This window comes from Morone saxatilis, unplaced genomic scaffold, assembly GCF_004916995.1.
Source record: "Morone saxatilis isolate NCDOM2014 unplaced genomic scaffold, NCSU_SB_2.0 Contig16, whole genome shotgun sequence".
Taxonomy (NCBI): Eukaryota; Metazoa; Chordata; class Actinopteri; family Moronidae; genus Morone; species Morone saxatilis.
This window is the reverse complement of record NW_023339718.1, coordinates 9,114,631-9,130,396: the sequence shown is the minus strand read 5'-3', so window position 1 is coordinate 9,130,396 and position 15,766 is coordinate 9,114,631. Positions and strand designations below refer to the sequence as shown.

General features: G+C 43.5%; 1 protein-coding gene across 5 annotated transcripts in view; it reads left to right on the top strand.

Annotated features, from left to right (window-relative positions):
* The window catches only part of smtnb (smoothelin b), a 48,050-nt gene that overhangs the window by 19,555 nt on the left and 12,729 nt on the right, over positions 1-15,766 (top strand). For 4 of the 5 annotated variants that reach the window (XM_035658452.1, XM_035658449.1, XM_035658454.1 and 1 more), the window contains exons 6-10: positions 3,545-3,647; positions 7,363-8,069; positions 9,398-9,449; positions 10,480-11,085; positions 13,051-13,124. In XM_035658452.1, coding sequence (XP_035514345.1) covers positions 3,545-3,647; positions 7,363-8,069; positions 9,398-9,449; positions 10,480-11,085; positions 13,051-13,124 — 1,542 coding nt within the window. Of the gene's footprint in view, positions 1-75; positions 228-3,544; positions 3,648-7,362; positions 8,070-9,397; positions 9,450-10,479; positions 11,086-13,050; positions 13,125-15,766 lie in introns of those variants that run through there. The other variant, XM_035658453.1, reaches the window with a different exon arrangement.

Here is a 15,766-nt window from a genome sequence, read left to right as displayed (position 1 = left end):
AGAGAGAGAGAGAAAGAAAGGCAGTCTGTTCAGTCAAGAGAAGGTAAATGTCATTTTTTCTTCTGTCGTGTGTCACAGACCAAACGCTCCTCTCTGACTTTCTTTATTTTTCTTTATCTTAAATTTCTTTTTTTTTTTGCACTGAAAAATGTATTTTCTCATGAATCTGCGATTGTTTCTATTTGACTGAAGAATGGGATGTACCTGCCTCTCTGTTCACCTTTCAGGTTTGTGTACATAATGTTTTATTGCTGAGGTTAGATCATGTCCACTTAAAGTGACAGTTAAACTCTGAGGATGTAGATCAAACCTTAAATGATGCATGAGATGAAAGATAGGTCATAGGATAGGACACAAGCAGCATTGCGAATTTAATGCAACAATATTACTTGATAATGATTCTATTTCTATTTCTTTCAAATGTACTTAGTGATTTAACCCTGTAAGTTGTCATGGTGTCTAGGTGTGTTGGGAAAGCTCAGGTAGGCTGTTGGGTGGGCGGGTGTTACAGCTCCAGACAGGGTTTTGTTTGTTCTCTGATCTCATCATAAACATTTTGCAAGTAGGAATCTGAAGAAAGAGTAAGCTTAACTGACTCAAACTGGGCCTGGTGTTTGCGATACTGAGGGTTTAGCGGACATTGGGGACGAAATGGAGGAAAAAAAGAAGAGTGGATCCACTTTGACAGAAGACCAGAAAGTAAGCTTAGATTGGCATGTGATGATGTGCAGTAAGTCAAAATGGGAATGAGGCTAATTCTTTTTTTTTTTTTTGTGGGTTCCCACACTTCAGAATAAGTGTGTGTGTGTGTGTGATACTGAGATGATTGCTACTTCATTCCAGCTACTGTATTTCAGTTATTGGAGGTAAGCCGAAAGTGTGGTTCCTCAGGCTGCAGTAATGGAAAATGAGCCGCCAGGTTTCTTCTTTCTTCCACGTGGATGCATGGAAGACCCTCAAATGGTTCTGACCTTATCGGTGTAGTGATGGATTTAACTTTCATGGAAAACTGGAGCACTGAAAACCAGTGTGTTAAGCTGTAGTTGATCTCATCTGTCTGCTGGAGGAGGAGGTGTGTGTGTGTGTGTGTGTGTGTGTGTGTGTGTGTGTGTGCCTGCCTCAGCGCTGCCTCAGCCTCATTGTTGTTATTTTTTGTGGAGTTGAGGGTTCAGAGGAATCCAGATGGCCCACGCCTTGCTGTGGTCACAAGAGAGGACAGTTGTTTTTGTGTTTACCGGTTTGAGCTTTTGCAATTATAGTCCCCAACACAAACAGGCTCCTGAGGCCAGATGGGATGAGTGGTCCAAAGGAGCGTCGGAGTGGGACGGCGTTAGCTTTGGTTCCACTCTGTCAGGTCTTGACTGTTGGGGCCAGAGGGAAGCCGCTAATGACAGCACGGTGGCTGGCAGCAGGTCCCGAGCTCTGGTCTGCGTCTCCAGTTCCACTTTATCTTCCCTTTTTTCCCTCTGCCTCACTGTCTGTGAGAAATATGTTCCCTGTGGTTTAGTGGGAGCTGTGAAATGATGGCTGTCTGTCTGACTGCTGGTAGAAGCAGGAGAAGGAGAGGAGGGGTGGGTGAGAAAGACTTGTCCTCTCTAATTGTGTTTATGGCTCAAACACAATTATCTCCCCCTGTGAGCCTTTGATTGAGTGACTCCACTCAGTGGGCTTTGTGTGTGACCTCTCGCATTATTACACTGTAGTGCCTTCGGTCTTGGTGTTGTTACAGAGGACTGTTGTGTCCTCATCAGACACTTTAATGAGCTATTTATTTTTATTAAATGAGCATTCCACTAAATTTGCTGCTCGCCACTGTGATATCCCAGTCTGTATGGGCAACATTTAACTTTTTTATGCTCCAGAATCTGTGGTGCCACTTAGGTTTTTTTTGCTCCATATGGAAAATAGTGGAGGTCATGGAAAAAGTGACATTGGAGCACCTACTATGTAGATTTATACTGCTATGGCACATATTGGGTTTCAGTTTTCTAGCTTCTTTTGAGGAAAGTTTTTTTTTCTTGCACAAACGCAGATTGATCTTAACAACAAACCTTCACTTACTTTTTTTTTTTTCAATCTTATCTAACTACATTATGTGATCCATTTCATTGTGCAATATGTTTGTGTTTAACCTGAGCAGTGCCATTTGAGATTCACCTTTCCTGTTTGTGCTGTCGTCTCCTTGAGCCGCTCTGCCCTGTAATCGGCTCAAGGTGGGGAAGGTCACAGTCAACAGAGCAGAAAGCCTCCACTCCTTTCACACCTCTGCCTCTCACTTGTGTTTCAATTCAAGCAAGCACTCGCGTCCTTTCTCTGATCACAAACTGCATTGATTAAAAGCCTTTTAGAGCGCAAAAGAAGCAAATTATAATATCCTCACACCGTAGCTGCTGCTGACAACTGTGCCAGTCTCTTGTGTAGGGTAACATTGTTTAAACTTGGAAAACTGATTGTGGCGTGTGATTGTGTGGTTGGGTGTGTGTGCTTTCTTTGCTCGCTTGAAAGCTGGTGAATGTGTCCTCAGAACAGATTTACACCCTACTATTACTTCAAAAAGCATCTAAGTATAATATTTTTAAGAATGTAAGGTCATGTCCTGTATATTTTTTCAGGATCCACCCAAACCTTTGTCAGACTATTCTTAACCCTGATTCCTCTTGTAAAACACCTTTAAGGAGATTGTGTCATGATCTAGTTCAACATTTCAGAACACAGAATGATGGATAACACCTGTCACTTCCACACACACACAAGCTTTTTGCCCTTTAATAGAAAAGTTTGCAAGTCCTCAGTGTTGTGGATTAAGAGTATGTGTGGGAGTGATTTAAAGTGTGTGTGTGTGTGTGTGTGCGTGTGTGCGTGTGTGCGCGTGTGGATGTGCGTGTGTGTGTTTGTGCAGCTGATTCTCCTGTGGAGTAGCTCAAGGTCAGACACCAGATGCCCAACAGTAGTGCCGGCATATTCGCCCCCTCCCCTTCCACAAGATCTCCCCTGCTGTGACCTCTATCAGTGCAGGTTAGGGCCAGAGTGCCACAGAAAGAGCCGTATGGTATCAGACTGCAGGTAATCTCGAAGGAAGTCAAGTCAGGAAGTTGGTATTGAACCGAGCATTGACTGTATACGTTCTCTCTCTCTCTCTCTCTCTCTTTCTCTCCTCTCTCTCCCTCTCTCTCTCTCCTCCTCTCTCTCCCTCGTCTCTCTCTCTCTCTCTCTCTCTCTCAGACATATACAATGGAAAATAAAACAGGTCTTTACTTTTCCAGCTGGCCAAGCATGTTGCTCATCATGGCTTGAGCGTTTGACCTCAACCTCCAACAAAAGACTGTTGAAATCACCTGCTGACCTGAACCAGATGATCGTAGGAGTGTTGTTTTTTACTCCTACGATGGTTTTGATCTGAGCAATAGGTTGGCAGTTTTTCCGAAGAAAAAAACCTGCAGACATTGTGACCTGAAACATTAAAGAGCATGATACTTGAGGAGCTTTATTGAAAGGGTGAAATGGACTGAGCATGTGTGGTTCTTTTCTTTTTTTTGTTTTACAGGATACAGAGCGGGAGAGTCACAGTGAGCGAGAACATATCAGATCTCAGATTCGGGAGTTACGCGGCCAACAGACACAACAAACCCGAGAGCTGCAGAGAATTGGTGAGAAACACTCCTTCATTACCAAACTGCTTGTGACTACTCCTTAAATTAGTGGACAGTCATTTCAACTTGCCTTGGACCGACTGCCTAACACAGACTATAACCCATCATGTTTACCCATGCCACGCTTTGGGAATCATCTTTGGGGCACTGTGGTAGCTCACCTGGTGGAGCTGGTACCCCACGTACCAAGGCTGAGTCCTTGCTGGCCGCTGCAGCTCGGCCTTGGTACATTTTTATGTCACTTTACAGCTGTCACTTTTTTTTTTTTTTTTAATTAAAAAAAACAAAATCTTCTATATACTGTAAACATCCATCCGTCTTGATGCAATTTCCTCTCCACTGCCTGTTAAAATAGTCGGCTAAAGGAGCCATTCTCCTGAGGTGGCGGTCAGAAGGTCATGTTAGTTCGGGCTCTTTAAGCTCCTTCATTGAACTTTATTAACTGTTTCACTCACAGCCTTGGGCTTAATGACTTTAGCTGCTAAAGTGTTAGGTAATTTCATTAACCACTCTGTTAGCCCAACCATTAATAAAGTAGCATGAATGCAAGCCTTCAGGAGGGAATGAATGTGCTTCGTTCACTTGAAACCTTGAAGGTTAACAGGCACAGAACTGACGATGAATAGCTTGTAAAATGTCAGAAGTGTATTGTTGACAAGTCATAAATGTGGTTACAAACTTACCTATTGCTTGTTCAGTGTAAATACCTCTGGATAAACTATTAATTGGAGAATCCCCTTTTTATATAGGAGACCAAATTGAACTTTGATCATTCTTGGCTGAAGATGAAAGTGTTCTTCTTCTTTTATAAAAGCTGGCTGAGCTGAACTTGGCCTGAGGCAGCCGGTCATAGTAATGTCATTCAGTGTGCCCTGGTCTGCCCTTGACTTGGCTCCCAGTGTTCTTCTCATGGACCTTGGGTTGGTGTTAGGGTTATGGGAAGCAAGCGAGGGAAACCCAACAGCCACACCTCTGCTAAATAAAGCTGATACCAGAACAGAACTAAGTCCTAGTTGACTTGACTCGGCGGAGAAACTCCCTACTGTTCCTGATTTATCCCTGCCTTACAATTTAAACCAGGGTGAAGCTAGGGTCAACAAAAACAGACCACCATAAAAAAGCAAAGGAGGAAGGCGCCTTTTTAAAGTGAACACCAATCAACAAAGACACAGACGTTTGTGGTCGGGAAAGGACGGTGTAGCCAGGGTGGGCCGGTGGTTCATCAAGAGGTGGTTGTCTTTTCAGCAGAGTGAAAGTGGCAGAAAATAAGAGATTAAATCGGAGGATCAGTGGAGGCTTCCTTTGGTCTTTCAAAGTAGCACAAACACATACCTCTACCTCTCAGACAAAAAAAAGCTTATATTTACAAGCTTTACCTCAATGATCATGTGTCCAGCTGTGTTGCGTTCTAGTCCAAACTGTAGTATGCCTGGTAAGGCTGTGATTTAGGAAATTAAACGTCTGCAGAGACTGTCAGTGGAATGTGCTGTTCGCCTCAAGTTCCTGAAAGAGAGAAATATACTTAGCTGTAAGTTTGACACTAATGCCAATTTCACACAAAAAACACATGGAGGAGTGAACACGGGAGCGTCTTGTGTATTACCTTTAATACCAGGCCAGTAGTCATGCATCTGGTCATTGTCCTTCACACCTTCAAGACCTTCGTCCTAATAAACTGCTGCACCATACATGTCACTGCTAAACCATAGAGTGGTTACCAACATATGGGTTGGGAACCACCAAAGCTGTCATGAGTTAAATCTGAAGTGTTGTAAGAGGATTAACAGAATATAAAATTAGGTTAATTAATACATTTTTTTTTCCGTCCAAAACATCTTTGAGACTCTAAAATCTATTTAAAATAAATAATCATGATAATGAAAACATTGCTTGAACTGCTCACATTCACAGATATATGCAACCTATCAAGCGTAGGCATTTCTTCATTAAAAAGGGTCACAAGACAACAACTACAAGACATTATGGTAATTTTAATAATTTGCTCCTCCAAACTATCATTTGTTGTTAAATGGTTGCTGCAATGGTTTACTTTACATCTTAGAGTATATTTCTTTTCTTTATGTGGTGGCATTATGAAAAGTGACAACTTGAGCTAGTCATATCCAGTACCACAATGGTAATTTTATAATAACGGTAAATTTTGTGTAGAAACCTGTCTTCTACCTGCCAAAGCAGAGATGCGATGACCCTGTGTTAAACCCTGGTCAATAGGAGGCGAGGCAGAGTTGAAAAACCTGTGTTGACCTGTTCACAGCAACGACAAAGACGAACTGTCTTCGGGTCATTGTGTGAAAGAAGCATAAAGAAAACCCTTGGTTGACCTTTGTTTGTGCTCTCTACGTTGACTGGCAGCACTGTGCACAAGCGCAGGCTGCTTTTGTAGCTATTTTAAATAAAAAAGCAAGTCTCTCATTACCCAGTAGCAGTGGGGATTTTCCCAGAAAATGCTACACAATGGACATGACAGCTCCCCAACGGCAAAAACAATAACGTGAGTCTGTAGAAGAAGCAGTGTGTTTTGGCTCTCACTTCAGTTACAGTTGACCAGTAATTGAGTTTGCTCTGACTGCATCATTAGATATAGACGCTGTTGTCCAATAGACCATTCACAGTGTCACATGTGAGCCACTTATTGTCCTAATTGTGTATCATAATCCAGTTTTCTATTCAGACTATATTACATAATCATCTGGTTTCTTTAATCAACAAGTTGCTGCCATTTATTAAATGACTGTGCACAATTTAACGAACCTCGCTTTTTGGGAGTTGTTGCGCAACGATGAATAAAAAAAAAAGATCATCGGCTTTAAATGAAGCTGTTGAAGCCCAATTGATCATGTCTTGTTGAAAGTTGAAAGAGATCGCTGCGGCTGCTGGGCAGACTGGAGTCCCTCTTTGATTTGGCTTGTAAATCACAGGCATGCATAGTTGGTGAACCCCATTTGGTTGCAGAGTTAGTGCAAACACGGGTCACACAGAAGTGTTTTCAGGCCTCGGTGTTTACAAGGAATGTAGGAATCTGATACACACTTGGTTTTCTCTGTTTTCCTTATCTGCGGTACGTACACAACCTCAGATATTCCATCACTAGAAAGCCCCATGCGGTGTTGGAGGTAGAGGCTGTCACAGGGGGGAGGATGTGGGCACCGCTGTGTTGTTTGGAGTATGGTTTCTTGAGGAGAGAAGGAGCTTGGACAGAGAGGAGGGGAAGTACTTGTCCTTGTCTCTATTTCACCCCCATTTCCTTTTTGACTTCTTGCACTTGCTTACTGCCTATGATTATGCCATATGCTCCCACTCTTTAGTTGTGACCGCTCCTTCTCCTTTACGCACATCCACCAACACAATCTCGCAAATCTTGCTCAGGAACTGAGTCCAGTCTGGAGGAAATGCCTACATCCCCTCATGTCTCCACGTGCCTCCTCTGTGATCCTGAGTGATATTTTCTGGCTCGGCCTCTCATGGGGCCCCAGTGCCGCAGAAGTATTTCATTTCCATCATTTCAATCTCAGACTTCACCACCTACTGCTTCCTTTGCTCACATACAGTAACACCCTCTTCACTTTAGTTTAGTACTGATGTGAGAGGAAGAATAGAAGTTACATGAAAACCAGTTTTTACAAAATCACAAAAGCCACAAGGTACAGAAATTCATTTATTGCTCATCTTTCATTTGTGTTTTCTGTTTCAGGCTCCAACTCAGGCATGGTGTTGGTACTTGATCACCTGGTGAAGGATGATGGCTCTGGACCTCTGCTGATCCAGCCTCCGAGAGAGGCTGTGACCACAGAGCCTGAGCTGGTCCTGTCTCATCGTCAAAGATCAGACTCTTCAGCTTCAGACCGCAGCGTGACCTCTGGGCTTTCAAGGTCCAATCTGGATTCTGTGACCTCGGAGAAGAGTCTGGGATCCGCCTACAGAGCCCGGCTAGACTCTGGAGCCTCAGACAGGAGCCAGAGTCCCTCCCAGCGTGGTCGGCTAGACTCTGGAGCATCAGAGCGAAGCATCAGCTCCCAGTCCTACGTCAGACAGAGACTGGGCTCAGATGTCTCAGACTCCGGCGTCAGACCCCGTTTCGGTTCTGGGGCTTCAGACAGCGTTGGTCTTTTGTCAAGAAAACGGACTGACTCGGGGACATCTGATCAGAGTGTGAGTATGTCCTCTGAGGAGAGGGGTCCAGTGGAGGAGGTGGAGGTAGCCATGAGTGGTTCAACTTACAGCACAGATTCAGAAACCGAGAGCAGAAGCCACGGTCCAGCAAGCCTCCAGGCTCAGTCCAACCAGGACCATATCATTGACCAAGAGCAACCCGATGGGGCACTTTTATCTCGGGGAGATCCTGCAAATGGGATGCTCAACGGTAGCACCAAGGGGAAAAATGACTTACAGAAACAACAGGTAGAGTATCCCGTCCTTTATATCAGACGATTACTAGACGTTATCTTTGAGTCTGAAATATAAATACATAAACATATACCTGAATGACAGAGTGGAGAAACACTCACTGAATGCTTTGATGAGCTTTGATGAGTATGAAAATGATCTTGGCTCCACAGTCACCATATCTCAACTAAATGAAACACCTTTAACGATGAAAACTGAAATTGAATTGTGTTTTCTTTCTCTGTAAATCACTTATTCTCCTTTGATTTCTGAGAATAACCCCAAAGACTTTTTTTCTTCCAGTTTGATAATTAAAAACTATTAACAATGCATTGAAAAAGGTTATAGGTTACAAGTTAGACATTAATTTTTACTATAAAAATACAAAATTTAAGAGATTCTGGACACATCTCTCATCTCTTTTGAACGAATGGTGTTCACCCCTCCAGTAGAGTTACAGAGACTAGGCTCTAGGTACACTGGGTCAGACGAATAGCGACAGCAATACACAGTGTTTATTATAACTACACCACTAGAGTGGGGTGTTGAGCTACATAGCTGCGGTCACTTGCACCAACAGTCCAAGCGCTCCCTTGTCTCTCTTTCCATTTCATTATGATCTCTGACAAGAAACCCCCGACGCTCCATTCCTCAGTGACACCCAGGTCACATCGGCATCCATAAACATACGATGCTGAGCTGCTGTTAGGTGCTGTTTAACTTTTGTTACTTGGCTACACAAACAAACTGTGCACCTGGTTGTCTCTGCTTCACCTCAGCGGCGTGTGTCAGCCTCACCTGCTGTCAGAGAGGGATAGACAGTGTGAGGGGTCCAGAGGTTCTGTCTCTCTTCATCTCACAGTACAGAGAACACACAAACACACACTGTTAAGCAACATTTCCCATCTTGGGGGCTCAGGTCACCATGACGCCATCATGTCGCTCCTCTAAATGTGTTTACCCAAGGCCGGCCCCGGACTTCTTTTATTGTTCTCCGCGATATATGCTCATGCTCAGTCTCCTGAGAGTAATGTAAACACTCTGGGGCTCATCATGGCCCCACTGCCAAAAAAAGAACAGAGGCCCACTGCTTCACTCCAAACACAAATGTTACATAATGAAAACACCACCAGTCGATTCTGTATTTAGGAGTGTGTTGGTCTTCCATCCATGCATACTGTAGCCCCTCAGGAATGTGCATTGATACCCTGTTAAACATAAAATGTTCAATATAGCAGCTCTGTGGTTGTCAATCCAGCTACAGTACTTTAACCCTTAATCTACTTCCTCTACTGATTCCTCTGTTTCTGATTGTCATGTTTCTTTGTTTTTTGCCTTTTTAGATAACAGTTAACAGTGATCTGCCCCTCACTCACAGCAAAGCAAAGGATTCTGGTAAGAAACTAGTCCAACTCTTATTCCTGAACTGATTGAAGAACATCTACTTTGATAATCTTTGATTCATCACTTCCAGCTTCTTAAATGTGAGGGTGTTCTGAATCTATTTCTTTTAATTGTTTGTTAATTATAGTTCAGGATTGTTGATTGGAAAGAACAAGCACAATTCAATATTCCTGTACTTAAGTTGTGCATTTTTATTTTTTTCCTGACATTTGATAGACTAAATGATTCATTGATTAACTGTAAAAACATCAACAGATTTAACTCTATATCCACAGATTTATTTCATTAAAGAATTCAAACATTAGTTTATGGACTGCTCATTGCATTTACTGTCTTCAAGAGGGGAACCTAAAAGTGTGTGATAATATCACACCAGATGGTTTATAGCCTGTAGGACTCCAGTATATGGAGGCAATCTCAGCCATTAGTGTGACCGTATAGGGCCACTCACAGGAGAGAGGGCTGGGAGGAGGACATGTTAATATATATAATATACAGCATTTTCTCTCTTTCTACCACTGCTCTTTGTTCTGTCCACTGTACTATAAACTGTGGTTTTCCTCCCAAGCAAATGTTTTTTTTCTTTGTTAGGATGACCTGAATATCTTCTCCTCTAATCAGTAATGTTTTTTTTCCGTTGGAGGGTCTGTGCCAAAGCATGAGCTTTGTACACATTATCTGACAGAATTAAGGATCAGAGAAAGAAAAAATAGCCATGAGTGGAAGAAACATGTCCTGAAAAGTCCACAAAATAACAACTGAAAGATGGTGAAACGGGGGAGTCAAGTCAGTTAAGTCAAGCAAAATAAAGGGGCTGGAACAAAAACTAGAGAGAGGAGTAAAAGAGGAATGGGATTTGTAGAGGGCTTTTGATGTGGAGGAGGAGATGACGAGAGCAACACACTATAAGTGTGCTAAATTCAGCCTGAATAGTGGAAAGGATCTAGTCTCTATTTCTCTGCTGCACTGAATTTAAGTGTTTTTCTGATTTCAACTCCCCTCCTGCATTATGTCTTTACAGCGCCTGAGAAGAAAGATGTTGTACTGGAACAATTTAACCGCACCAACTCTGTGCGTGATCGAATGCGCAAGTTCACAGAGCCCAGTCAGAGCCAAAATGTCCCAGCTGTGAAGAAAGCTCCTCTGAGGAATGGGACCATCTCCGGCAGCAGCGGCCAGGCAAATCTCTCCAAAGCTACTGAGCTGTTTACACACACAGCAGCATCCCTCAGCACATCTGGAGACAGGCCAGCAAGGCCACACGTGGACTCCACGTCTCACACCTCTGCCGCATCCCAGAGTCACGCCACACCTCAGCCAAGAGGTGTGGCTAACAAACCTCTGTCTTCAGCTAGCCAATGGCAGAACTCCATGGGTGGGACGAGGCATCCAGCTGAAAAAGATGTGCACGCCTCCAGTAACTCAAAGGAAGACAGGACCCCAGGGAGAGCAGCTGGACAGCAGGTCACCCAGGGAGAGGCAGACCCGGACATGAAGACTTTCCTCACGATCGAGATCAAGGATGGGCGCACCACCACCTCCTCTACATCCTCTGCTAGGGGCAACATTGTGCCCATCACCAACATGACCCCACGCATCAACACTAATGCTCTGGGACAGAGAGCAGGTAGGAGCATCAACCTTATCACAAATAACTAATGCACCATGCTTTTTTAGGTGAACTTGATGACAGTGACCTTTTAATGCTCTATGTGGAGTTAATACAGTATGCAAAGCTGCAGCCCATTGTGTTTCAGGCAGCATGAATCTTAATTTAGCAACTGTATGTTTTTCCCTCGCTAATGTCAACTCTTAGATCACAATGGAATCCCAGTCGCTGTGGGAGGCGACCGGCACCAAGGAATCGGTCACAAGTGGGATGATGACAATGGCTTTTCTGAGGCAAAACAAGCAAAGCACATAGATGAGTGGGGATGGATGTTAGGGCTGAATATGCAGCAGCATGGTTGTACTGAAGAGTGTTTGTTATAGAGTGGGCAAGTTGCTACAGTGTGGAGGGAGTGAGGTCAGTAGTAGCAGAGAGTATATTGGGACAAAGGAAAGAACAACTGTCTGTCTCAGGCCAGACTGAATAGTAATACTGTTTTAGTGCAATTGAATAAGCCTGCTAGCCCACACAGTACAGTGTTTTGTTTGTTACATTATGTAGATATCGTCTGTCTCCCTCCTCATTTGGGCTTGTGTTTAAATGAGAAGGTCCATTGATCAGTTTATCTGAAAAGAGATGATAAACATAGAAACCAAAGTCATGAGGTAACTAGTGGTGGCCTGCAGGTTTAGACACTGTAGCATCCTCAGTTTAATGTCGATGGAGACCTTTGTCACATGCCATCACCTCTCAGTGAACACTTGTAGTTTACATAAAATAATGATGTAGAGTAGAGGATGAGTAGCGAGATGACAGGAAATGAGGGAAGAGATATGGGAAAGGACATGAAACAGAGATCCCAGGGCTGAACACGAACCAGGGAGGATGCAGTTCATGGTCGGCGCCTTGACATCGCAGCCATCAGGGCGCTCTGTGAAGATAACTTTTAACAGAAAAATAGACAGTGGTCCCTGTTTTCTAAGTAGTGAACATGGTGGCTGTTTGGAGAAACCTGAAACAGTTAATAATAATACTGCATAGGCTTGCTTTGTTGAGCTAATAGTATCAGATTTTTTATAAATTAGAAAATCTTTATGTCACTTCACAACAAAAAAATCTATTTAATACTTAATGTAACGTACATACTCAGCACAGTAATACTCATAGTGGAAACAGCACTAGCAGAAATTCATTATTTGCATGAAACAAAAACATGAATATCAGGAATCTCGGTCTGTTTCAGAAGCAGAGCTGCTACAGCTGCTGTTACGGTCTGTCCAAACAAGACGTCTTAAGTTTCAGCTCTTTCCAGCAACTGGGACCTCCAACCCAAACAGTTTATTTTAGACTCAAGCTGGACCTGTGCAATTACAGTACAGCCTCCCCCCCCCCACCAATTGGACACATTGGCAGCCCCGCTGGGCTCCTTCACGTGGGTCACACGATTTCGTTTCAATTTGCTTTAATGGTTTTGGGCTCCTTTTTTGGGAACCTGCCCGTCTCCCACTGACTAAAGGCAGACTGGGATTGTGTCTCTGATTTCTCTCACAAGCACCTACCAAGAATCTTAAATGTACACTGTGCTGCGCTGGTCTTCATCAATCCTGTATTTTATGATTATAGCTTTTGTTCATGTGTGTGGAGGGAAGAGGTGGGGGTGTGGATGAGAGGTGGTGGTTTGACAACCGGTTACAACAAGGATATGCATGTGTGTACTCTTACAGGCGAATGAAGTGGGCTGTTTATGTTAAAGGTGTCGTCACCTTCAATTTCTCACTGGTCTCTTGTTAGACATGAGTCCATGTTGTTTATGACAATATGGCAGCTTATGTAACTGACTAATGGCTACCACCAACACAGTGCAAGACAATGCACACACCTCAACTGTACACATGCATATGGGTGCCAGGACCCTATATCTGTGTATCTACCTGAATTTAAACATTAAATGAAAATCAATGTAAATGTGTGTGTCTTTTTCAGAGTTGACCCTTGGCCTCAGAGCGACACCATTCAAGATCTCCTCATCCAGCCTCTCCTCCGGATCCTCCATCAAGGTACAGCCCGCCATTGCAAATTATTTTTTGGGAAATGAGGCTCCACAGTATGTTGACAGAACCTGTCAAGCATGCATTAAAACACATTCTTAGTTCAGATCAGAGTACAGATTAACGTTTTGTTTTCATCTACTATTTCATTCCCAACTTACTGAATTGAATTCCACCGTGTTTTTGCTGCGTCCCTATCACGGCAATCACCTATAAAGGCCTGAAAAGCAAGTGAGCCGGGACAGTGAAAGACAGACAGAGTGTGAGAAAAGGAGGGAGAGGAGGGAAGAACAGTGTTTATCAAACACAGAGTGGGTAGCCAGTCACATCTGTCCTTGTAGGGTATGTGAAGGAGAGCGAGGGAGAGGGAGGTGCTCCGGGCATTCCTTGTTTTCTCTCGGCAGACCATGCCCACTGAGATTTATCTGGGAAATGTTTCCTAAATCACACCTGTCTGTCTTCATGCACACCAATTACTGTCCAGCTCCATTAAAACACATGCTGACACAAGTTCTTCATCACATCTTTTCTTAGGGGGCTAGAAGCCAAAGATGCAACTCTCGCCTAGAATAGGCTGAAAGTGGTCAGAGTCTTACTGATGGTGGAAAGTGACTGCTGTCAGAAGTAGCAGAAACCAGTCCCCTCCCATCTCCCCTCTGGGGTTAGGAAGAACTGCTAAACTCCCATTAGCTTCATTCCTTAACCTCCTTGCTCCTCCATTAAAGGAAGTGTCTTCATGAATGGCGAGTGGGGGGGTTGAGAGGGTGACGAGAGGCGGTGTCGTGTTTATTCTTTAATGGCTGTGTATTTCACCCCCTGTGCAGAGCGCAGTGGTAATCTGGTTATGGGATCAGGGAGCTGGTTAATTAGGGCTGGGAGGAGGCTCCACATGGCTGCAGGGTGAATTTAAGGTGTTGGAATGAGACGGTCTCCATCAGTTAGGCCCTTGTTGAGACGCTAAAAGATAGGGGCAGGTACGAACTAAGCTACCACAGCACAAGATTATTTCTTTTAGAAAAGGGATTTTGCAGACAGAGGACAGAGATTCTGCAAGGGATTAGGTTTATACTTGTCTGAGCAGAGTGCTTTTTACAACAACTATAACGGCATACAGGTAACATCTCTGTGTGGGTGCTAACGTGTGTATGATATGACTAAGCATGATGTATTTTAAATTATGGTTTAAAAAATCTGCTTTTTTCATGTAAAAAAAAGATTATTTATCTCTCAGGACCTCTCACCAGCAACCCACCAGCACAGTAGGGATTATAGCCTGCTTCATGTGTCACTCAACAATCCTTAGTTTAGCCTTAAATTGTGACTATTCTGCTCTGTTTTTCATAACTGTTGAGGATGAGCGTGAAGCCATTGGCTGAAAAATGTAACCCACCAGAAGAATGCTAGAACAAGCTTTGGTTTACATACATGAATGCCTATATTGATTAACCACAAGGCTACGACAATAAGTAAGTCTTTTCATCCCTCTGATATTTCACCTGCTTGTGCTTTTTTACCCTACAAACACCAAGCCTGATTGAAAACGGCAGCAGACACTGTTGGTTAGCATCAACCAGGGGGAGGCAGCGTGGTTACCTTCAGACTTATCCAGAGAGCACCTGTTCTCTGACTTTCCCTGGTTTATTCAAAGTTCAAGGTTGTGTGAGTGTAGGTGACGTGTCAGGGGAGGATTCTGACTAAAGTAGCTTTATATAAGGCACCCTTTTCACATTTGTGTATACGTTCATGGTGTGTGTGGGTGTGTGGATATCAAGGCAATATGTGGTGTAACATGTCTTTTAATAAGATCTTCCTGTTTAGTGTTGTTGGTGGCTGTTTATTGACCACAGTGGTTCCTGTTTGGGACTCTGATCTGTTTGGGTGGTCTGGGCCTCTCCTCGGTGGTCTAACTTCAGTACTCACAACCTCCTCTATTTCCTTAGTGGTATTTTTTTTAAATTCCAATAAAACATGTTGATGCTGATAGCATCAGTTCATGCAGTGGACTGCTTAAAAATTACAAACCATTCGAGGGTAAACTGAGAGGAACTTTGTAGATGAAATAAACAACTGAAAGACAAATACGAGTTTAAGAGATAATTCTGCTCTTTGTTATTTATTATAAAAGCAAGACTGAGATTAAGTTAAACGACAAGGTCAAGATGCTTGTAGTATTTCAGTGCAGTGATGAGAGTTCATTTCAGACAGGTGAGACCGGCAGCTGATTATCGACGCCTCCTGCTCCAAGTGATCACAGCTGCTCCTGCTCATCTCAGCTGTCCGTCCGTGCTGACCACTGCACACGGCCTTGAACACAAATATAAATAATACCTTAGCATTACAACCAGGGTGATGACAGGACAGTCTGTTTCCTGTTGTCATAGAGATTACCACTGCCGTGCTTTGGGTCACGCTGGTAAAGAGCTGCTGCATGTACGTGGTCACACAGGCCACCGTCAGTGACAGATTGTCTCACTGTCACACAGAGGGATAAGGACCACATTGTTAACATACTGCTGATCCATGATATATGCTGGTTACCTAACCAGTTCACATGTGTCACAGGTTTAAGCCTGGTCTGCAAAGGGGGGTGAAAACTGAGGAGAAAAGGTGTGATGAAATCTAAAGTCAGCATGAACTCGATTTCAAAACCA